The sequence below is a fragment of the Panthera uncia genome (assembly GCF_023721935.1).
Source record: "Panthera uncia isolate 11264 chromosome C1 unlocalized genomic scaffold, Puncia_PCG_1.0 HiC_scaffold_3, whole genome shotgun sequence".
Taxonomy (NCBI): domain Eukaryota; kingdom Metazoa; phylum Chordata; class Mammalia; order Carnivora; family Felidae; genus Panthera; species Panthera uncia.
The window spans coordinates 105,918,846-105,943,653 of record NW_026057584.1 but is presented as its reverse complement, the minus strand read 5'-3'; the positions used below and the strand labels follow the sequence as shown (position 1 = coordinate 105,943,653).

Here is a 24,808-nt window from a genome sequence, read left to right as displayed (position 1 = left end):
TGATCAGTTGGGAATAATCCCTGTGAAAGTGAAATGGAAAAAAATGCAGGGATTCAGAGCAAATCTCTCCTAGAGGTGGATAGCCCATAATCACTCCTAAGTGTAAATGAACTTCATGCTATTTTAACCTGTTTTAATACTCCATTTATTATCCTTAATGGCATCTTCCAAAAATAAAACCCATGGAGACTACATGAGTAACCAGGGCCACACGACCCTCCCTGTGGCCCGACTTTCTCTCCTCTCCATGAGGCAACATCTAGAATTCTAATGCATGTCTGTTGCCCTTTTCTCTTTCAGCTTCTAACCAGGTGCGTGCTTCTGTCCCCAGCAGCGTGGGAGAGGTAGCTGAGCGGCTGCTGCAGAGTTCATTACTCCATTACCCTGTCAACACTGACACTTATAACATTGTCCCAGATCCCCCAGGCCAAGGGTAAACAAGTCGATAGCAGTGCCATTGGCAAGGAAAAGTGATACCAGCTGAAGAAAATCAATAGGCAGGATGGTTGTATGATCTTATTAACAATAGCTGCTGTTTTCAAATACCACCATATGTCAGACCCTTTACACACATTCCCTCTTATCTTCATCACAAGTCAATACAGCAAGCATTACTACTACTTTACAGATGAGGAAACCGGGCTCAGAGAGGTGCAGTTAGTAGCGACACAGCTAATAAGTGACTGTTACAGGACTTAAGCCCCATGCTGTCTGACTCCAAACCTATTAATTTTCCACCTCACGGCCAGGCACCACTCTAAGGAAGAAACAGAGTGTACAGGGAGGCTGGAGATACCCCTCCAAGATCAAGCTACGGCAAACTGAGCAGTAAGTCACTGAGCCCATACAACTAATACATATCATCCATTGTTTGTCCTTCAAGGAACACTTAATATGTGCCTCCTGGTAGAGTAGCAAGGAAGTAAAACCATCAAGTCCCGTCTTGGGAACTTCATGAGTCCCCCCATACTGCGAATGGGAGAGGGATGGAGATGGCGACAACCTTTTGAACGATCAGACTGGATCCCAAACTTTTAAGCATAGTTGATCCACTAATTCAGCTCAACTGCTGAGAATGTAAATGTGAATACTATCGGGTAGGTTTGGCTGGGTTTAACTCTTAATTCTTTTAAGATGAATTCATCAGAAACTAAGAACTGGCTATTTACCAAGCATCAATGAGAGTCAAGGTTATAGAATACCATATTCATTGATCCCCCCACTCCACCCCACCCACCTGCAGGAAGACTGAAATGCAAGCCTTGTTACACTTCCCTCTTCCCTGGAAGATCTCTTTTATGTCTCTGGATGACATTAGAGTCTGGAGCCATTTTTCAAGAGAAAAGGTGTCGGTTTGGATAACACGGCCTCTTATATCATCATCATCGTCATCATTACTACTATTATTGCAAACATTTATTGACCTTTTTTATGTCAGCATCATGCTAGTCACTTTATCTTCATTATAACCTAATCTTTCAAATAGGAACAGGCAGTATAATCATAATACATGCCTATCTCTAATTGAGAAAAGTAAAGCTGAGAAAGTTAAGTAATTTGCACAGGTCAGTGAGTCAGCACTGAATCATGCCTGGAACCCAGGGCTGATCCCAAAGTCTGACTTATGAGAAATATGCTCCTCCGCCGCCATGATTAAAACCTGCCCCTACATTCTGCTTTTAAGCCCACAACACCTAAAGATGTGAGGCTTGAATTCAAGAGTCCTTAACAGAAAAAAAAAAAAAAAAAAAAAAAAAGAAGACATGAACACTGTCTGGAATATCTCATGTCATTCCTTAAAACCCAAAATATGGAAGGACCGATTGGGAGCGTGAAATCTAGACTCACAGGGTCTGACTTTAAATACCAGGTCTGCCACTTGTTAAGTTTGTGATATGGGGCAAGTCGCTTAACCTCTGTGACTTAGTCTCATCTGTAAAACAGCAAACTCAACCTTCTTGAGTTGCTGTGAGGAAAAAAAAAATGAGTTAACATAAGAACTGAGATCGAGCACAGAGAAGTATATTATTAATGAGTGTATTATTAATTATAAAAATAATTATTAATTAGTATATTATTAATTAGTATATTATTGATTAGTGAGGAAAATGTAGTATTTACCATAGTCTAAAAGAGACACTCTGAACCCTTGAAAACTTTAATAAAACCAAAATCACTCTGAGGACTTTCCTTTGCAAGAGGAAGAATTTCTTTTAAGTTTTTTAATGTTTATTTATTTTTGAGAGAGAGACAGAGAGCGGGTAGGGGAGGAACACAGAGAGAGGGAGACACAGAATCCAAAGCAGGCTCCAGGCTCTAAGCTGTCAGCACAGAGCCTGATGCGGGACTCAAACCCCTGAACCACGAGATCATGACCTAAGCCAAAGTCGGATGCTTAACCGACTGAACCACCCAGTCGCCCCGCAAGAGGAAGAGTTTTAAAGTAAGAGGGAACTTTACAACAGGGAGAGTCTGTTAATTTGATTGGGGTATCTATATGGCCCAGTAAACTGCATGGTCCATAACAACGCTCAGTTTTGTATGATAAAAATTGGTTGAACTTTTATCAATAACAATCATGTCAGGAGGCTTCTGGTAGACTCCACGAAACATGCTTTGCTAACAAAGCTAGGCAAAGGTACTTCCTTGAAAGGGCCACCCCTCTTTCAAATAGATTAGAAACAGCTCCTCGGAGCTGAGGAAGGTCTACTTTTGGAAACAATGTGCCTTAAATACCTTCCTTTCATTCATTTATTACCTACTAGTTTAGACAGAGCAAGCGATCGCATTGAACGAGTAACAAAGGGGCATGTGGTTCAAAGTGAATTTTTGCTCTTACAAGAAAGACTTGACTTTTTGCAGAGCAGCACAGAGCACGGAGTAGGCCCATTCTTATCATGGATTCATTTCAAACACAAAATAAAATTGCATTTCAAATCAGAAGATAACATACATTCCTTTTGCATGAGGTGAAATGAAATCATCTGTGGAAATTCTCTATGGGGAATAAAGGCCATCCATTGTTTTTAAAAGAAACAGTAGCCAATTCTATATAGCCAACTTGCAATTCAATATTGGCTATCTTGAAAATACAAAAGATACGGTGTGCATATTTAAGAAATTGGTATGATTACTGCCATCTGATGTTTCAGGATGCTTGAAAGCACATCAGTCACTTCGTGAGGAGATCAGATTAGTTAATGAATCTGAAATATCTTATGACTCAAAGAAACACTATCACTTAAAGAAATTTCTGGATGCAGTCTGAGACAATGACACACATTCTCAGAAGTCAGAAAAGGATTGTGGTTTGCAATCTTTCTATTCACTGAGGAACTAGGAATGAACAGACACTAAGTAAACATTTAAGAAACCTATGCTTTCAGAATGAATGAATGAATGAATGAATGGAATGAATACTTTCTTCAAAGTGAATACTTCCTCAAAGGAGTCTCTTGGGAAGCTATAAACTTGTCCTAAGGAAGGTAACATGCATGCATTTCCTTTTTAAATGTTTTTATGTATGTATGCATGTATGTATGTATGTATGTATGTATGTATTTGAGAGAGGAGAGAGAACCAGTAGGGAGGCACAAAGAGAGATGGGGACAGAGGATCCAAAGCAGGCAGAGCTCAACACTGGGCTTGAAGTCACAAACCGCGAGATCATGACCTGCGCCAAAGTGGGACGCAGAAACTACTGAGCCCCCCCCACCTCCTGGTAACATGCATGTCTTAAAAGAGCATCTCTCTCAATTAATACCTTTTTTGTTGTGACGCATTAGGACTGTCAATGCCCACAAGCACCATACAGTTACCCAAATTGTGTGCAACTTCTAGCCTTTCCTGTGTAACTGAATCTCCTCTCTCTTGCTTCCACAAAGCAGAAAGCACCTATGAAAAAGGCAGGGGCATTATTCAATTATTGTTGATTTTTCCTCCTCACATTCCATCACGCGTTCTGGGAAGAGTGCCTCGGCTTCCTTTTGAGAAGATACCATTTCCCTATTCTCAGCAAATGTGGTTAATACTGTGTTGACCCCTTCACCCCCTCTAGGGCCATAGCAGACTGCTTTGTATTCAGGAAGGGCCACTCGGTGTATTCTAGTGACTTGGACATTGTAGTCATCTGGGATGGTCACCTGACACAAATTGATCCTTTGAGATTCAATCCAGGACTTTCTTTGGAAATTGTAGAAATAAAAGGCTTTCTTTCTACCAGAGGGGCTGAAATGGTAGTATTTGAGCCCAGGGTTGCTGAGTCTACCTTTGTTCCTCTTGAAATTATGCCTGAGAATGAAGCCCCGGAGAAATGTAACCAGAGTCAAAAGTGGAGCCAGAAACAGATAGACAAAGACTGAATCATGGTCACATCTGAGCTTCTGAATCCAGCTGTGCCTGAAGCAAAGTCTACACTCAGAACCCTCCATTTTTACCAACTATTATATTCTCCACTGTCACTGCCGCTTAGGCTGGTATGAACTCAACTTGCCCTTGAACGGCCCTAACCTATAGTGAGTGACACTCATATCTTCGGCCAACACCATGGTTTAGAACTGCTCACTCAGAACATGTCTGTGTGCCTTTTTGGAAGTTACCTTTATAGCTGCCTTTCCGGAGTCTTAAAACAGAACAAAACATCAGTTCTTAATGTTGCCACAATCTTAAACTGCTTAAACCAACATTTATTGAGTGTGTGCTAAATGCCAAATGCTTTGTACACAGGGTCTCGCATAATCCGTACACAGCTCTGTGAATTCAATGAATCAAGTATCATCAGCCTCATTTTACGGATGAGGCACAGGAGACAGATTGGAAAACTCCCCCACAGTCACATGACAGCAATTGCAGGACCAAACACATGTCACTTTGTCCCTAAAAAGCTGAGCTTCTTACTTTGTTAATTTGGATTCTCACTTTAATATCAACTGTACCAGATGAGTCATAAGGAGCCCCAACTGTACGAAATCAAAACAAAATGAAGGTGTATGCAGTCTTCCAAAATGAGTTCTTTGAAGCACCCACCTTTCATTTATATGCATAAATTCTGCTTTGCTTTCTAAAAATGGCAGCCATAATGCAGTTCCACAATATGCTTGAGAGAAATTTACCATAACACCAAGCAGGGCATTCATTCAACAATGGTCTGATGTTGCAGAAGACACACAGTAGGCTTAAAGTTCAAAAGTGAGGGATTTGGATGACATCAAGAACCCTGCTCTATAGACACAATCAAAACCCACTTCGTTTTAATAGACTAAAAGCATCTGTAGGTGCTCACAGCTAGCCCTGCAATTTCCAGATTAGCTCAGTTTTATGCAGGTTAAGAAGGAATTCTTTCAATTTCTATATGGCTTCTTAGGACCAAGTGAACTTTGAAGCTAGGTGGGCAAACAGGCATTAGAGCACAAGAATAATGTCTCTGCCAGGTGTGAGCTTTGCGCTTCGAAATCGGCAAATAGGCAGGGTATTAGCAAACGCTGTCTGCATAAACAAACAATCCTATAAGCGTGCCCTGAGTGCAAGTCTGTTATTATCTATGCAGAATCTGGTGGCTACAGTTTAAAGGCAGTGCTTTGATTTCTTTCCACTTAAACTTTCACATTTTTCCATATCTTAAAAAGGAGCTACTTCCTAAATCTGGAGTACAGTGAAGAAGGCTCTTCTCAGGGGGCACCCGGGTGGTTCAGGCAGTTGAGCATCTCACTCTTGATTTCAGCTCAGGTCATTATCCCAGGGTTGTAAGATTGAGCCCTGTGCCAGGCTCTGCATTGAGCATAGAGCCTGCTTAGGATTCTTCCTCTCCCTCTTTCCCTAGTCCCTGCTCACTCTCTCTCTAAAATAAAATACAATAAGATGAGATAAAATAAAATAAAATAAAATAAAATAAAATAAAATAAAATAGACTTTTTAAAAAGGTAAATAATAATTACAGTTCCTTAATTATTACTTGTACCCAAAATAGTTTTTTTAAATGTTACAATCAAATTTAATGACATATCCTGGTACAGCAAATTTGGGGAAACCTGGACCAGAAAAAAAAATAATTAAAACAAAACCAAAACCAAAACAGACAGTTTCTCTTAGAAGTGTAAAGATATTTTTTAAAAAAATAATGTTTGTTTATTTTTGAGAGACAGAGAGAGACAGAGCACAAGAAGGGGAGGGGCAGAGAGAGGGAGACAGAATCTGAAGCAGGGTCCAGGCTCCGAGCTGTCAGCACAGAGCCTGATGTGGGGCTTGAACCCAGGAACCACAAGATCATAAGCTGAGCTGAAGTCGGATGCTTAATCAAGTGAATCACCCAGATGCCCCGAGAAGTGTAAAGGTTTTTGAATTCCTAAATCTGTCTGAATGTCCACACTCTCATGCCCAGGCCAAGTTGGAGAGAGACTTAGAAGTACAGAGATAAGTCACACTATTTGAACCTCAAGAAAGCATTTCTATATTTTCTAAAGAATGAAGCTATTTTCCAGAATGAGATGATACTGTCCAAAAGGATGAGGTGTTTAAATACACACTTGTTTTTCCTTTTTTAATGTTAATTTCTCTTAAACCCATTGATGCAATAGTACCCAAGCTAAAAAAAGGTCTCCCTTAAAAGTCCAACGGTGTCAGTAAACGGAGGCATAAACCTAGCAACATTCCATGACTTCCCAGAGGTGAGCGCCTGCGATGCAGGTTTTAATGTCAACAATTATATCTGTTATTTTCATGGACTAGTTCTTGCATCACAGGAATTCTCAGGAAAGTGTTTTGCTCATCATGGTATAAATATACCACATACCATGGAGCACCACGGTAGGTACAGATTATGTACTAAATCATTATCCTCTAAAATGGTCAATTGGTCCTTCCTCTTACAGAAAGAAAATGAAAACAACAACAACAATAACAACAACAACAAACAAACTTGTTCTTGTATCACAATGGAATGCTATTAGTGGCACTAAAGAAGACTGAGGCAATAGATTTATTACCTTGTTTGCTCTGGGTATCTACTCTGAAAAATGCTTGCACATCTTTGCTTTAGGGTTGAAAATGTCCAACAGAGTGCCAGGCTCTTCTAAAACTGTGGAGTAGGGTTTCATTTGTCATCAATGTCACTTACCCATTTCCACACCATCTCTACCCATACCCTCTATCCCTGCACCATGCTCTTTCTGATCCATTAGGCTTAATTCCAAAGAGTAGCCACAATTAGTGCCCTTACTTAATGATGAAGCTTATGTTCACATCCTCTCCCTCACCACCAGCTAGAGACTTCTCATAGGCCAGAAGCATTGAGGTTAAATGGGAGTCCTGTCTGTCATAGCAATTTGGATGGGGAGAGAGACCAGAAGGCAGGAGTGTCCAACACTTAGCACAATGAAGAAACTTTACTGAGTATTATTTTTCAACCGTAACCAAGCTCTTTCCAATCTTTCCTCACAAAGTATCAAAAACAAAATGAGAAAGTATCCCTCAATGATTTAGTACCTTTATTTGAAGTTTCACCTTTTTAGTCTTATGTATTACAGGTTTAATTCAAAAGACAGGAAGACCACAGGAACATCCTACATGGTGACAAGATTAATGAGGGGATGCTGTTTAAACACGTGGATGTTTCTAGAGTTTCCACTGCACAAATCAGGTGCTACGAAAAACAACTTGAGTTTTGTCATCATTCAGCTCTAATTCTCTTTCCTCCCAAGGTTCTTCTTATTTGTTTGCAGTGAGGATTATATGACTCTAGATACATTTATGGAGCATAGAACATGTAACATACTAGATATTCTAAAAAGTAATTCTGCTTCATTAATACCAACAAACATACCTTTACTATGTCACTGAGCTTGGGGAACAAAGAAGAATCCTAAGTTTTGGGGGGATGGGAGGACACAACCAAGTTGGTGAGCTATAAACCAACATTTGGGTTGTATCATGGGAAAATACCTGCACCATCCCGGAGAAGAACAGAAATCTAAGCTTTGAGCCTTTGCCACGTGAAGACATTGAACCTGAGACTCTCACATGAAGCTTTAGTGACAAGTAGACTAGAAAAGAATATCACCTCACAGCAAAGGGAATACACATAAAACCTTCCCATTTCTACTGTGGCTCTCAACTGAAAAATAAGCAACAAAAGTAACAGTAGCATGACCTACTATGATATTAACAGGAACAGCATTTCTGCTGATACTTCAGTCATAGGCTTGCTCCCATTCAGGCCTGCAGCTCAAATTTATAGTCACTCTCTTTTTGGAAAAAAAAAAAGTGAGAACTTGAAATAATCCTAAATTGGTAGCACCTTCTGGCACATGGCAGAAGAAAATACAAATCTTGCCTGGACGAAAGCTTCCCAATTTTTGATCAAGGTTCCAGCACATTAATTTCAACAAAATATGCATGCACGTGCACACACACATGAGAGAATAAGAATCATATGAAAAAAATAGGAAAACAATTACAGATTTAGACCCCTACATACTTCAGATATTGGGTTTGCAAGAGAAAAAAAAAAAAAAAAATATATATATATATATATATATATGTATATATATATATGTTGGCTATTGAACAGAGCTATGTTCAATAGTTATTAACATAATAATTAAAGACATAAAATATAGGAACAAAAAAAGTGTAAGAACAACAGATTAAATAAACAGATACGTTTGAAAAAGAACAAAACATTATTTTTTGAAATAAAGACATAATTTATGAGAAATATTTCATTGAATGGGTTTAATGAGATATTAGGGAGAGATGAAGAAAGAATTAGTGAATTTAAAGATAAAATTGAATACACTGCCCAGAATTCAAGATAGACAAAAAATAATACTTATTACAAAAGTATAGTAAGAAACATGAAGATAGAAAATCAAAGACTTATCTAGTGCAGGTCTAAAATAATTGAAGAGAGAGAATAAGAACGAAGCCCAATTTCACATGCTGAGAATTTCCGAGAACTAACCCATAGATATATGGGTAAATAGGACATATGAACCAGATACACAGATAACATGAGAACCTAACAGATACAAACAGGAAACAAACACATTGAATGAGATACTTAACAATAATAAATCTACACCCAGATGCAAGGTAATCAAACTACAAAACACCAAAATAAAAGAGATCACCTTAAAAGTAGCTTGTGGGTGTTGGGGCTCAGGGTGGTCAGAGCACTTTCAAAGGTGGGACAGACTGACAGCCACCTTTTCAACAGTAACAGTAAAAGACAGAATACTGCAGGGATGTGCTGGTAAGGGTTTAAAACTTGCTCCCCAGCAGCAGAGAAGCCCTGTAGCATTTCTGATTTCCATGAACAGTCTGAGTTTAGCCAATTTCAGCCTGAACTGTAACATCACTGAATGCAAAATTGGGCACAAGATGTATCTAACAGGCTCTTAGGAGCTTGTGTGAGCTGGCTCCATCACATACCTAAATAATTCTTTCAATAACAGAGGGGAAATGCCCTTCATTATTGACTTGTATGTCTAGCAAAATTATCTTCCCAGAAAAAAAGGTGAAATAAAGTCCTTTATCAGATGAGGGGACACTTCTACAACATAAATTCATAAGGATGTACTTCAGAAAGAAGGAAATCAAACCTGTTAATACGTAGAAAGTTGGAGGAGTGAGGAACAAGTCAAATAGTGACTGCGTCGGTAAATCAAAAAAGTATCTACATAAAATAATTATTATTACAGGAGGTAGGATGAAAATGAGAAAACAAACAACCAACAAAATTCAATCTAGAAGTCGGTCAGTGTTGACTGCCTCCTTTGACTGCCATTTTGCAGACTAAAATTGACATTTCTCAGACCCAACTGCATTTGGGTTTCTGGACACATATTATGCTCTGGAAATTAAATAAGTTTATGGATTTGGAAGGCTGCAGTGAGAAAGGCGTCATTTTTATGCCTTTTCAGCTGTTTCTATTGGCAAGCAAACTCATGGTTACATGCTGTGTCTTCTGCCATCACTTTTCAGAGATCTTTTCCTGCCTTCTGGGGAGGACTACTCCAGGACTGGGGCCTCAGTGGCCTCTGGACTCTAGCATCTCATCAGTGATGGCATGTGATGAAGTTAGCAGCTTCCCATAAATGGCATGTGATGGCAGTGATGAAGTTAGCAGCTTCCCATAAATCCACTTGGGACGGCTGATGAGACATTCCAAAAGACTGCAACAAGAATCTACCAACAATGGAAGGGGTCCCGCCATTATGCAAGCAACTCATTTCTGGCGTTAAATGCATTCCGGTTTGAAATGCCTTAAAAGTTGAATGAACAGAAAATAAGGAAGCAGAAACAAATCCAACCATACGAAAATGTAGAGAAGCTTACATTTGCCAATTTATAACACAAAGCTGGCCAGATTGGATAAAGTACAAAATTCAGCCTTGTGTTCTGCACAAGATCACACAGAGGCTTAAAGTAAAAGGAAAATTAAGAGTATGCTTATCCTGATGAGCACGGAGAAAGGTACAGAATTGCTGAATATACACCTGTAAGGGGTATAATACTATATGTTCACCATACTTGAGTTTAATAAAAAGAGGAAAAAAAAAAGAAAGAAAAATTGAAAGGAAATACACGAGAAGGGACAGGCCATGCAAATACTAACTAAAGGAAAAGTGAATCAGCTATATTAATAATAGACAAGTAGATTTAAGCACAGAGATACTTAATGTTAAAAAGACCACTTCAGTATGAAAAAAAATGTTCATCAAGTTATAAAAATTCCAATCTTACATGCACCTCATAAAGACACTCAAGGCATAGAAGATGAAATTTCACAGAATTTCCGGTAGAAAACAAAAGAAAATCCACCATTATGAGAGGAGATTTCAATCCTCTTTCAGTTGGTGGTGAATTAATAAAGGGACTGAGCGTCTGAGCAATCCACCAATTGGGTAGGTCAAATCCTTAATTTTGGTAAGTAAACATTAAGAAAATATAAGTAAAAAACAAACATTGAGAATTAATTAATTAGAACATAAGTAAACATTATCTTACTTAATTTCTATGTTACTTTGTCTTACCCAGTATTCCATAAAGTAGATATAAATGCCAGCTCCCAACCCTGCCACATATGCTTGAGCAACTCCCCTACCTGAAATCTCGGTTCTAGATCTTACCTATGGTGAGCCAGAGGCTCCAGATTTGAATCACTAACCTGCCTGATGGAAATTATTTGTTTCTTCATTTATTTCAACGAAGCCCACTGGAAAAGAAAGGATGAGAAAACAAACCTGTGACTTTGCCCAAGGTGAGTGACCGTCTGGCCCTGAATTCGACTTCTGGGGAAAAGTTGTAACTGAGTCGCAGGTGCTGATCTACCTGCAGGAAAACAGAAGACAAATGTGCATCAGCAGAGGTCTGCACAGAAAGGGCAGAACACTTTCCCATCTGGAAAAAGTTTGGAAACACACACTGAGCAGACCCCTCTTTGGGATTTTTGTCTCTGGAGAGATGAGAAACGTCTCGCTAATTCTCCCACAATGCACGTAAAATACCTTTTTCTTCCCTCTTGGTTAAATAAAGGCCTTCACACAAGTCTTCTCCCTGGGAAATTCTGTACAGCTTTTGACAGGTATTTATCTTCCCACTGAAATTTTCTCACCAAGTTCTTTGTTGCAAATAAGGAAACAAATGAAGCCTTCTTGGGAACGTGCTGTGCACGCCTGCCATTACACAGAAAGCCCACACTTATTCCCCAATTCCCCCTTTCTCCTCATTTGGTCTTTAGGGCCACCACTGCTCCCTTTGCTACAATAATTCTGACTTGGTCTCACTCAGGTGTGGACTGCAGGATTTTGCCCAGCAAATCTTTCAGGGTGACAGAAAGTTAGACCATGGGGAGGAGACACTCACTGAATGGTCGCTACCAACAGGAAGACCTCATAACCCCGCTTCATAGGGGTGAACAAAAGCCACCACTGGGATTTCCAGGACTTTTTTTGCACCATAATCCTTTAGGGGACTCTCCTTTTCTAATCCAGTCCCATCTCCTTCCCTGCCCCTCATTCTGAGGCAGTGTTACCCATCCATTCTTACATTCTCAGCCTTTCTGGTCTAGTTTTCCCAGGATCTATGCTGCACATTCACATGATGCTGTGCCTACAAAGGATCCTCTTTATCTTACAGTTTCATGTGGAAGGAAAAGGAGACTAAGACCCCTTCAAGCTGTGTGCCCAGCCCCGCTCTTCCCTTGGGGAGCAGCTGACCCAGGGGTGGTACTCGATTCTCCCAGATTCCATGGCCACGACTGTCCCTCCGCAAATGAACCCTCCTCCAGGAACCTCTAGGTCCTGCAGTGGTTTCCACTGTGAGAGAAGTCACCGGCTGTGACTGTGGCTCATAGTTACATGCTTTATTACTATTTCATTTGTGAAATTAGACTGGAATCATATTTGCTATTTATTGAACTCTTGGTATGTATGAGACATCATATTGAAGCAGCTTTCAAAATACATGCCTCCCTAGAATACCGTGAGATAGGCATTATTACCCCTGTTATACAGACTGAGGAGATGATGTCCTAGAGATCCATAACTTGGGCAGGGCCAGACAGTGTCACAAAGCAGTGTCCCACTGTCATGTGGCCCACCTGTCACTCTCTATGGGGTTTGCTTTCCTTGTCCATCCCTCTCTAGATAGGGATTGTAGACAATCACTGTTTGTTTAATTTCTGGCTTTCTACAAAACTCATTCAACAAATGTTTGAGTATCTACTATATGCCAAACACTGTTCTAAGTGCTCCCAGAGGCTACCTCCTCCAGGAAGATTTCCTTGATGCCTTTGCTGGATCGGTTGACACTCTTTTCTGTCCTCATGGTGTCTTTTTTTTCCTGCCTCTAACTTTGCATTTAAAGTGCTGCATTATATTGGGGCGCCTGGGTGGCTCAGTCGGTTAAGCATCCGACTTCGGCTCAGGTCATGATTTCACGGCTGGTGAGTTTGAGCCCCACAATGGGCTCTGTGCTGACAGCGCAGAGCCTGGAGCCTGCTTTGGAAGCTGTGTCTCCCTGTGTCTCTGCCCCACCCCTGCTTGCACTCTGTCTATCTCTGTCTCTCAAAAATGAATAAACATTAAAAAAAAATTAAGTGCTGCATTATAATGATCTGCTTCTCTCTCCCTCCCTGTCTCCCTAAACTGTTGCCTCTTTGAGAATTCATACATCTTACTGATATATGTTTTCTGTAGGACCTACTAGAGAAACTGGCAAAGTATCTCCTAACACAGGTTTGCTGAGTGAATGAATAAACATCCTGTATTGATCCCTTTTCTATCTTGAAGTAATGAGGACAGAGTCGGTCACAGCACCAGGATGTCTCTCACTGCCTGGCAGCTCCTTCACCTTTAGGTACGACATAGGGTTTTAGTCCCCACGGTCCCCATCCGTAGTCTGATTAATACCCATGGATTCAGATTCAGTCCTTGCCTCTAGGAATGTTTTCTTCCTGCCCCACTTCAGAGCTCTCCCCTGCCTCTTCCACTGGCTAAAACTGCCCCCTCCAGCAGGTGCAGGGGGCCTCCCCTCATGTGCTCTTGTCCTGGTTGGAGAGGAGGTTAAAGTGGGTGGAATTTCCAGCTGAGTGGAGAAGGGTGAAAAGATTCGTAGCACTGAAGGTGGAGCTGAGATTGCCCTTGCTTCTGCCCCTCACCTCCTCCCCGGGCTCCCCAGGGTCAGCTTCCCATGCAAGTTGTCCCTAAACCTTAACAGGCCCATGCCCAGATGTCACACATGGGAGAGCTCACTGGTCAAGTACGTGAGTCCTCCCTATCCTGCTGTTCTGTTTTGGGGAACTGACCTGGTGGTTAGCACTTAAACCAGATGACTAATGAAGGAGAGGCGGTGAATGACAATCAAAGGGGTTTTTCGGAAAAGATGAGTATTTGTAAAGGTTCAGAGAGGAAGGAAGATGGCTCACAGGATACCTGGGGCTCCTGGTGGACTATGGAGAGCTGGGGACGGGCTCCAGCCCTGACATGGGATGTGGGCACCTGAGCAGTAGTACTGGTTCAGCTGCTGGTTCACCAATTGGAAAAACAGCCAACTCACAGGACAGAAGCACATACGTAAAAAAGAGGGGTGCCCCACAGATACTTACTTTAGGGTTTCAGCAGTTATAATATGGGCTATTGCAATCATTGAGGGATTCAGTGGGAAATGCATTATTTCATCAGGCTTCCTTTTGTGCATTTTACGGTTTAGCATTGTGTTTGTGTTTCATTATAATTGGTGAGGTCGTAAGGGGTGAAGCATTGTAGTCCTTTAAAACAGCGGGATGTCTAAAGTTTGTCATCTGGACTACAGAGCCTTGTTGATCTCAGAATTGAGGATACCCAGTGGTCTTGTCAAGTTTTAAGTGAGATGGAAAAAGATGAAAATGGAGCCAACCTTTTCTGAGTATGTCCTACATGCCAGGCTTCATGCTTGGTCTTTCAGCTATGTTCTTTCATCTAATCTTTATGAAAACTGAGCTCGGTTGCATTTGAACCCCACCCCCGCCTGTTTTTATTTTTCTTTTTTAATACAGCAGTAGACTGAAGCTCAGAAAGGTGAGTTATAGTCTAAGATCACATAATGCACGTGGTGGAACAAGAATTCACACTCAAGTTTGTCTCCCTGTAGCGACACCTTGACCTTGAGATTTTCATCTCTCTGAGGAAGGAACTAACTACTGGGTTTCAAAAGCGCCTGGCACCTCCTTCTTTACAGCTTGTTGAGCTGGCATTTTGGTAAGCTGGCTTAATCCGTTTAATGTCATGGATGCATTTTAAATAGGAACACTGAAGTTCACCTCCACTGCCAGGACGTGCTGGTGGGCACCTATACCTTAAAAAAACACTAGCCAAATTATAATTCTCAAATCATCACCAGGAGCACTTGCTCCTCATTTCAGGCCCAGCCCCCATGACCTCCTTCTTGGCATCACAAAGAAAGAGAAGAGGAGGAATAGCCACTCAGGGCCTGGGAGGGCATGGAAGAATCTGTTTTTAGGTACAGGATGCCTCTGCTTGGTGGAGTATGGTGATGCCCGCCTGCCCTCTCTCTCAAACAGGTTCTGAGTAAGGCCTACACCCTGCTTCACACGGCCTAAGGGCAGGACTGGTGATGAGTAGGAGCCTACCTTTTTCTGTTTTCACTGAAGAGTTCCACACAAGGAGGAAGAAGAGATCTAGATAGGGCAAGAGGGGTGGGGGTGACTGAGAGGCAGGTGTGTTGTGTTCCTGCGTCAAGAAACTGAGTCCAAGTTCAAACAAAGTCTAGCTCTAGTTTTTTCTGCTTCCTCAGTGTCTTGGGAACCATATGTTATCAACCAATACATGCTTATTGTTGATTGTTAAACTGATTGGTAGAGATCCTCTTGATGGAGAAGAGAAGGAAATACCTTCTATTGTCCTCCCACTGACCTATCTGCGTCTTTCATTTGTGGAAAGAAATACAGGAAATATAAAAAAGAAAGGAAAAAGGAATCATATATACACATGCCCACCAGAATGTGCCCGTATGTTCCATCAGGACCCCAGTCAAGATATTCACACAAGAAATCTTTATTCCCATCCATTTGATCCTCCAATCTTGCTCCAGCCTGAACTTTCTCCAAAGATGTGTCCCCCTATTTCAAGAATAAATTCTAAAGGTAAACTCATTAAATTATAATCACTCAAGGATTGTTTTCATACCATATATTTGACAATTATTTCTGAACTTCTACTCAATCAAGCAAACTAATAGTCAACCTTGACTTCTCCCATAGCCCACACCCAAAAGGGCACACAATGCTACTGATGTTATTTTTCACATCTTTATCTCTGTGGTTCTGCCCACTGCACTAATTGAGGCTCTCATAATCCCTTTCTGGCTGGTCTCTATCTCATAATCAAATGCATATTTCCATGCAGTGACCACAGTGAACCCCCTGAAAATGAAAATCTAACCATGCTATATTCCATGACTAAAATCCTATGGGAAACCTTCTTCACAGGGTCAATTTGATCTCCCCCACATAGTACATTAAACCCTATGGAATTCATTCATTTCATTTATAAATATTTATTGAGCACCTGCTTGACAAAGTGGGAGTTCTATGGTAATGAAAACAGAGAAAAATCCCTGTCCTCTAGGGGAGAGAGAGAGGACAAAAAATTAGATAAATAAATTATACTGAATGTTAGATAGTGTTCAAGCACTGCAGGGTAGAAGTCAAGGGGCTAGGTTGTCCATATTAAATAAGGTGATCAAAAATGGCGTCATTAAGAATAGCTTAAAATTTTTTTTTAATGTTTATTTATTTTTGACAGAGAGAGAGACAGAGCATGAGCAGGGGAGGGGCAGAGAGAGAGGGAGACACAGAATCCGAAGCAGGCTCCATCCAAGCTCTGAGCTGTCAGCACAGAGTCCGACGCGGGGCTTGAACTCACGAATTGCAAGATCATGACCTGAGCCGAAGTCAGGTGTTCAACTGACTGAGCCACCCAGGTGCCTAAGACTAAAGTTTTAATACAAACTCTCTGGCCGCTGTGTTGAGAAAAGCTTGCAGGGGAACAAAAAGTGAAGCAAGGGCCTATCTGTCAATTAAGATGCAACTGTAAACTCTAATAATCCAAGGAAGAGATGAGAGTGGCTGGGGCAGGGTAGAAGCTGTTGATCAACATGATGTTGCATGTGAGAGAAGAGATATCTGAGATGACACCATAATGTTTAGACTGGGAAACTGCAAGCATGGAGCTACCATGGACTGAGATGTGGAAGATTATGGGGGTGGTGAGTGTTTGGGGTAAGATTCTCAGAAACTTAGTGTGAAATATGTAATGTTCAAGATGCACAATAGACACTCAAATAGATAGCCAAGCAGGCAGTGCTAGATCTGGAATTCAGGGAAAGGTTTAGAGCTAGATACACCTTTGGAATTAATTCATCAGCATCCCAGTGCATTTGAAGTTGTCAGTCTGAATGAAATTAGACATGAAATGAGCGTAGACAGAAAAGAAGAGGAGTATGAAAATGAGTCCTGTGATGTTCCAGTTTGAATGATGATGGGAGGGCAAACAAAGAGAAAAGAAGGAGCAAGCAGCAGATGCAGTAGCAACAGCAGGTGAAAGCCGTGTCCTACAAGCCAAATAAGAATGCGTGTCAAGATCAGAGGCAATTGCCGTGTCAAATGCCAACGAGAAGCCAAGTCAGGAAAAGATCGCTGGATTCTGTACGGCCATTGGTGTCTTGAGAAGTATAATTTGACTCCAGCACAGGGAAAAATCCTTCTGTGATGTAGGTTTAAGAAAAAGGAAGGGAAACTCAGAAGACCAAGGAGGTAGACATTTCCAAGGACATGGGCAATAGACTGAAAGAGGAAACGGAGCAGTATATGAAGTCAGAGAAGACAGAGAAGACAGAGGTCTCCCTCGACCTCCAGAGCATTTCTTCTTATCATGTTGTATGCAAATTATTATTTTATTTATTATTGTAATTATGTTCTTAATGCAAGCAATCTTTGCATGTTTATGTTTTGGGGAGCCATCCAACAGAACGGGGGAATGTTGACAAGGGCGGGGAAGATATGAAGGCTGGAGTGATGTTCTTGAGTGGGATCTGACACCTGGCCCACAGGTGGTCGGTCTGGCATGAGCTAGAATCACTGCTTGCTCATATTCACACACATGAGGGAGATAGAGTGCCTGGTCACCTATGCAGGAGGTGGGTAAATAGGGTGGAGAGAGTGTACGGGGGTATTCTCTTCTGGATGCTACATTTCTCACAAGAAAGAAGAAAAGAAAGTCATCTTGCACAAGGGAAGATGGGGTTGTAACTGTTGGGGTATAAGGAGAAAGAAGGAGGTTTTAAAATTGTCATCTAGGAGATCAAGAGAATGATGGACTAAAACAATAAAGGGGGATTGCTGGGCAGATGGAAAGGCTCACCTGAGGACACGATTCTGAACAGGATGACCTGGACTCTGCATGTTCTCTGTTGTGATGTGCCCTCCCCTTCCTGCTGCCCTTTATAATGAGACCCCAGGAATTCCAGAGTGCCTGCCACATGCTGTGCTGTTCTGGACATCTCTGCCGATGCTCACATGGACCCACCACCTGACCAGCTCCTTCTCTCTTCTCCTCTTAGCCAACTCCTCCTCGCCTTCTAAACTAACTAGAGTTAGGAGTAACTTTCTCTAAGAAACAGGTACTTACACCCAGAAGAGATTAGTGTTCTCTTCCATGCTCCCAAAGCACCTGTACACACTTCTATCCCAGCCCTTGTCAGTCTCTTGTGATTCCTCTTCAGCTGTGCATCTTCCTCTTATACTCAAGTTCAGGGTTATCAAACCTGATTAGGCTTCAGAATCACCTGCTACCTCCCCTGCAAAAACATTTCTGATTAAGTAGATCTGATGTAATGCCCAAGAATTTGCATTTGTAGCAAGAACTCAGGTGATGTGGATGCTGGTAGGAGGTGGGGAGCTCACCGTAGTTCACTTTTGTCTAGTTTGTCCAAGGCTGAGCCAAGTGTGGTTGATATCTATCCCCAGGACTTGGCTTCACACTTAGCTCAGGGTAAAAGCACAGAATATTTTATTGAACAGCCAAAACATATTTGGCTGAATGAGAAGAGAAGTAAGGTACCTGAATGGTAAGCTCTCTTCCCTCCCGGTTAATCTTCAAGTGGTGCAACCTTCGGTTGGCAAAATTCTCTGCATCCATATTGAAAACATGGGTCTCTTCCTTGCTTAGCTGATAGCGAACCTGTAAGCTTCCTTGAAAAAAAATTAGAAATTATAATTAAAAATAGGACCCATAAAATGAAAAAGTATGATCAGATTGTCTTTTAGTTGATCGTTACTGTTTTCTAGGGACCTATGTCTCAATCTTTTCATTATTAAAATTTTTAAAAGGCATTACATATGCTATTACTATACCATCTGGGTCCATATGGAAAATCCAGAGTATAGGTGCAAAATTTGTGTGCATTCGTGTGTGTGTGTGTGCATGTGTGTGTGTGTGTACAGAAACCACAATGCCAGGTTGGAAAATAAAACAGTCACAAGTCTATTCTGTAATTGGGCTGTGAAAACTTTAATAGCAGGGATTCCTTTTCTATTCTCTCTTCAACTCCTACTACTTCCTATAATTCGTTTTCTTCATAATTGCCTTCATGAAATTTCAGAATACATGATATGAAATCAGACTGTAAAATAATCTAAGCCAGAATAGAAGAAAAAGTTTGGCCTATGAAAGCATTACCCAACAGAGTCCACCAATATCACAAAGTCTACAAGCTAATGCTGGATTTCCTGGTTTGCTCTCTCCTTTTAGTTCTGACCATTGGATATTTCCAAATGTTACTGCTCAACTATTACTGTTTACTTTTTTATCCCTTAAACATGAATAATAGCTCTCTAACAGTAGCATATTTGGTGCTGAGAGGAGATGAGCAGGAGTAGTAGTGCAGTGTAGACACAGGGCCACAGCCAGGCTCTGGTAGGGAAGTGCCCACCTTGTGCACCTGCGGGCTGTTGGGTGGCATGTCCTTCCAGACTCCTGCTGTTTTCATCTTGAATTCAGCACCATAAACTAAATCAGCATGTGACAGATAATTCTGTGTCAGGTATGATGGTGAATACCACATTCCTTGAGGGCATTTGGACTCTTACCATCCCACTGTCTGGGTAATACATACGCATGTACAGATTCTGCATACATATTCTGGATGCATTTGTCCATTTTAAACATAGCTTCTATTTTATACATCTTTTCCAACACCTGCCTTACAACCATCCACCTTAGATGTCAATAATCTCATAGTGACTCTGTCTATCAGAGTATTCTGAAGCTTCCCCAACATTCCAGTTTATATCTAAAATACCTCAACAAGTTCTTCCAGAGCCATGCAAATATTGATCTCATCCTCTTAAGAGTTTTGATGGAATCAATGCCTTCTTCTGCTCCTATAGGCCCTGTGTTCATCTCTATTCTAACAGGTACTGAGTTGTGTTATCTATCTCTCACCTGTCTCTCTTACAAATCTATAAACCCCTTGATGATCTGCACATATCTTACTTTCCCAGTGCCTGGCATATGGTAAATACTCAGTAAATTTTGAAAGAAGGAAAGAAGGAAGGAAGAAAGGAAGGAAGCAAGGAAGGAACGAACGAACGAATGAACAAACGAAGGAACGGAGGGAGGGAGGGAGGAAGGTCAAAAAATTCAGTGGGATCTTGAAACTTTTTACATCTAAAGGAATAACTTCCCTGAAATAGTACAAATTTAGGTTGTACTTATTCTCAGTAAGTCCAGAGACCAATGCATTTTTCTTAGAAATTGTTTTGCCCTGGTATTTCTTGACTTGGAGTTGGGAGAACATCTGGAGAATAGAAGAGTTGCATGCCTAAGGAATTAGATAATTCCTGAAGGCCTCCTCTAGAATGTAGTAATGTCTGCACTAGTTTATCCTTCTGCATCGGAGTCTCTGATGTTTTAGGGAATTCATTCAGGTTTGAATTCCCACCATCTGTCTTGAACCTTCTGTCTCTTGTTAGTATTTAGGGTTCTATTTCTTTCCCAAGCATCTGGATTTGCTTTATATGCCTAGTCCAGTCGTTTTCAAATTGGTTTCAAATTAGAACACTGCATTCAAATGATAGTGAAGGCTATTATAGAAAACAAAAAAAATATGGAGCTTCTTGAGCTGAAGTAGGAATGGGAAGCTGTCTCTAGGCTGCTGCTGCCACTGTCCTCTCCCACTCCACCCACCTTCAACCCACAACCTCATGTTGGCCAGCAGAACTCTTTGGTTTTCCAGGAGTGTAGTGGAAAACCTCTACAAAGTGACAACTTGGCGTACCAGGGTTTGGTCACATCTATTCTGGACAGCTTTGTATCAGTCCTCTGCATCCCATAAGACACAGCCCATAGAACACTCTTTCTCTGCAGTCCTGACCATTGGGATCCCACACTTCAAATACCCATAGACCCATAGGTTTGATAAGCTTACTGTTGGATTTGTATAGACATTAAGTTGACCAATGCCAGATGCTCTGTACATATCTATGTGGATGTAATTGGCTGAGGAGAGAGAAGCCATGTGCTCCTTGGGAGATGGTGGACCTATTTTCTTTCTTTTTTTCTTTCTTTCCTTTTTATTTTTTATTTGAGACAGAGAGAGAGAGAGAGAGAGAGAGAGAGAGAGGCAGAGGGAGAGAGAAAATCTTAAGCAGGCTCCATGCTCAGTGTGGAGTTCAATGCAGGGTTCAATGCCACCATCCTGGGACCACGACCTGGGCTGAAATCAAGAGTTGGATGCTCAAACAGCTGAGCTACCCAGGTGCCCCCTCTTTCTTTTTTATTGAGCGACATACATTTTATTCTCTCTCGACAATAGTTCTGGAGGCTAGAAGTTAAAAATATTTTTTCAAAGGCTCGAGGCTAGGATACTCCCATGCCTCTTCTTAGTTTCTGTGAATCCTGGCAATCCTTGGCCTGTAGATGCGTCACTCTGATGTCCTTTATCTTCACATGACCTTCTCCCTGTGTCTCTCTGTTGGGCCTATTTTCAAAGCTGCTCTAATACTCAACAAAGGATACCATATACCATTTAGCAAGACATTTTATTATTCATATCCTGCTTGACAATTTCCTTCTCATAAAAATAGAAAAAATATGAAGTAGAAACTCAAACCTGTAAAATCCAAAAAAAATTTCTAGTTGAATGCCTTGAGCCAAGCCTTTGGGTTATGATGCTTGCATCTCAGTTATTCAAAAACATCATTTCTTTTTCTTTTGTTTTACTGGTTCCCACTTTCCCATTCTTCCTTCTCTGTCTTCCACACAGCCATGAGTGGAAATAGTACATATTTTGCTATGTGACTCTAGAACTCAAAAAAAAAAAAAATTCCAAGCCAAATAAACTAGGGGTTGTCAGAGGGAGGTGGGTGGGGGGTGGGCTAAATAGATGATGAGTATTAAGGAGGGCACTTGTTATGATGAGCACTGGGTATTATACGGAAGTGATGAATAATTAAAAAAAAAATCCAAGCCTCCTTAATTCTATATGATGTATTTCAACTTCTTGGCCTGACATACAAAGCCTTTTATTTTTACCTTCCAAATTTATCAGCTACATATTACCCATATCTGAATCATACCTGAACACTCAGCATCTCCCCAAATAATGCTCCTTCTTACCTTTGTGTGTTTTTCTTTTCCTGTAGTTGGAATCATACCCCTGACTCCTTATCTGCCTGGTAAGCTCCTCCTAATTCATCAAAACCCATCTCAGGTGACCCAGGTCTCTACTCACTCCTAAGACTGATAAAATATTTTACTATATTGCCACTGTGCTTTTAATAAAACAAATGAACAAACAAACAAACTCAATCTATCATGATTATTTTGCCTTTCTCCTTGAATTTATTAAGGTCCTGTAGGAGAGATAGTTGCTTGTTCATCCCTGTGTCTACAAAGTATAAAGCAGGGTTTGCTGTCTTAAGTCTCCGGAAGGCATTTGTTGAACAAAGTATCCACTCTGGAGAATTTTATTACCACTCCAACAAAATTATAAACTAATAATTTTTCAATGCCTACTGTGTGTCAGAATTTAAATAAACAACAGTTACAATGCTACAGTTCTATCATTAAGAAGGTTTTGATCCAGTTTAAAGCAAAAACAAGATCATGCTTGCTTGCTCTTAAGTACCTCTATGTTTTAGACATTTAACCCGGTAGTAACGATATTGATATTTTTAAATCAAATCCTCAGATTAGGAAATAGATTTTCAGGGAGGTAAACAGCTACATAAATTAATAATAATAATAATAATAATAAGGAGAAGGAGAAGAAGATTCAAATTCAGGAGTATAGAACTTTAAAGTATATGTTCCTTCCACTATACCACCCTGACTCCAAAGGCATGTGATCAGGTAGATGGATGAGTGGATGGACAGAAAGTGGATGGTGGCACAAAGGGAAAAGTGAATGATATGGCAGACAATACAGAATGCGTATTTTGTGAATTCAAAACGATGAACGGTTAAAAGAGTTGAGGTAATAAGAAAGCTTTTCAGAGAAAGAGGCTTGTTGATGGAACATAGAAATTAGCTAGGGAAAAAAAAATAAGGTGATATGCTCAGGCAGTTGTACAAATTAAGCAGAGCACTGTGGCTAAATTTTACCATGCTTGGAACAGTAAAGCTGTAGACCAGCATCGCTGATGAAAATCTTAGCAGATCTGCACCCAACCAAGCTTTCTCATTCTGAAAGATGGAAAAACTAATATCCTGTACCTTGAGTGGGAACTTGGAACAGAGCAGTAAAGAGACAGTCCAGGCAAAGAACCTGGACTTGTTTTTCTAAAAAGGGGTCCCATAAAGGGCTTTAGACACATATGTGACTGGGCTGATGTACAAAAAGTGGTATCTTCAACATCAAAAGAGAAACTCATGAAGGCACTGGACCCCTGCAGTGGAGTCCATTCTTATATTTCTGTCCACAGAGCATTGTTAGTTTCTTGCTTTATCATTTCACTTTGCAAGCAGGAGCTCTTTTACATGTTGAATCTTTTCCATTCCCTATCAATCCCTATCAATCCCGAATTTTGTGGGTTCCTCTGCACCCTTTAGTCTCTACTAACCAGACCATTCTCACCAATTAGCTTCTCTTCCATTTTCACTGCCCCACTCAGTGGCACCATCCACCCACTGGGGGCTCACTTCAAAGCTTTAGGAGTCATCTTTGTTTTGTTGGGTTCCTTCACCAGCACCCCTGCGTACATGATGCACACCCTAGTTATCAGCAGCCATCTGGTCTCTACAAAGTAAACTGTGCATCTCCATACCTGTTTCCAGCTCAGCTAAAACACCCTCCTTCAATCCATCACCAACTGTCACCCGCGCATCCTACTTTCTGAATACAACCTTCTCCCTTTCTGGCTCCCTTTTTCTAATGCCTGGATTCCCATAATCCCTAGAAAGACTAATTTCACCAACTACTTATTGTTCCTCGACCTCTTCATGTCCTCTCTTCTCTCCTTACCCAGCTGAAACTACATGGCCCATCACTGTAAATCATCCTCTCCTATAGGGTCCTACTTACCTTGGTCACTCTTTACTGAATGGACATATTTGCTTGGCAGAACTTTAACTACTAAAATGCAACCGACTTTTTCTCTACTCCTGCCTGGTTTAGCTGGCAGAAGACAATACAAACAATGCAGACCGCTGGTAGGCCACTTCAGATTCAACCCCACCAACTTCAAGTGGGTCTTTCTTGCGTCCTCTCTGTCTCGGTGCATTTACTAAGTTGGTGCATCTGCAGCTCAGACAGCTCTTTAATGTCTTCTCTTCTGTCCTCTGGCCTCCACCTCTGCCTTCTTCCCTACTCTAAGGGGATATCCCTGCTCTGCCAAGAAAACCAAAGTAACCAGAAAATAAGTACCATAACCTCCTGCCATCATATACACTAACCCGTCAATTTCTGAACCCATATGTTTTACCTTCTTCTCTTTAACTTAGACGAACTATCTATGATCTCACCTAGTATCATTTTATGCATTCCTTCTCATCCTTCTCATGTACTTGAACACATCACTCAGGCAACCCCTCCTTCCTTTACAGTTTTTCTTTAATTCTCTGTACTACTTCATTCGTATTAGAATTTTTCCTGAAAGAAAGAAAGAAAGAAAGAAAGAAAGAGGGAGGGAGGGAGGAAGGGAGGCTGAGGAAGGGAGGAAATGGAAGGAAGGAAGGAAGGAAGGAAGGAAGGGGGAGATAGGAAGGAAGGGAGGGAGAGAGGGAGGGAGGGAGGAAGGAAGGAAGGAAGG

At 41.1% G+C, this 24,808-nt stretch overlaps 1 protein-coding gene across 1 annotated transcript in view; it reads right to left on the bottom strand.

The window, feature by feature from the left end:
* CNTNAP5 (contactin associated protein family member 5) overlaps positions 1 to 24,808 on the bottom strand; it is a 243,413-nt gene that overhangs the window by 30,798 nt on the left and 187,807 nt on the right. The window contains exons 8-9 of the mRNA XM_049615751.1: positions 18,618 to 18,748; positions 11,241 to 11,328 (exon numbers count right to left, since the gene is read on the bottom strand). Of these exons, the coding sequence (XP_049471708.1) occupies positions 11,241 to 11,328; positions 18,618 to 18,748 (219 nt within the window). The remainder of the gene's footprint in view (positions 1 to 11,240; positions 11,329 to 18,617; positions 18,749 to 24,808) is intronic.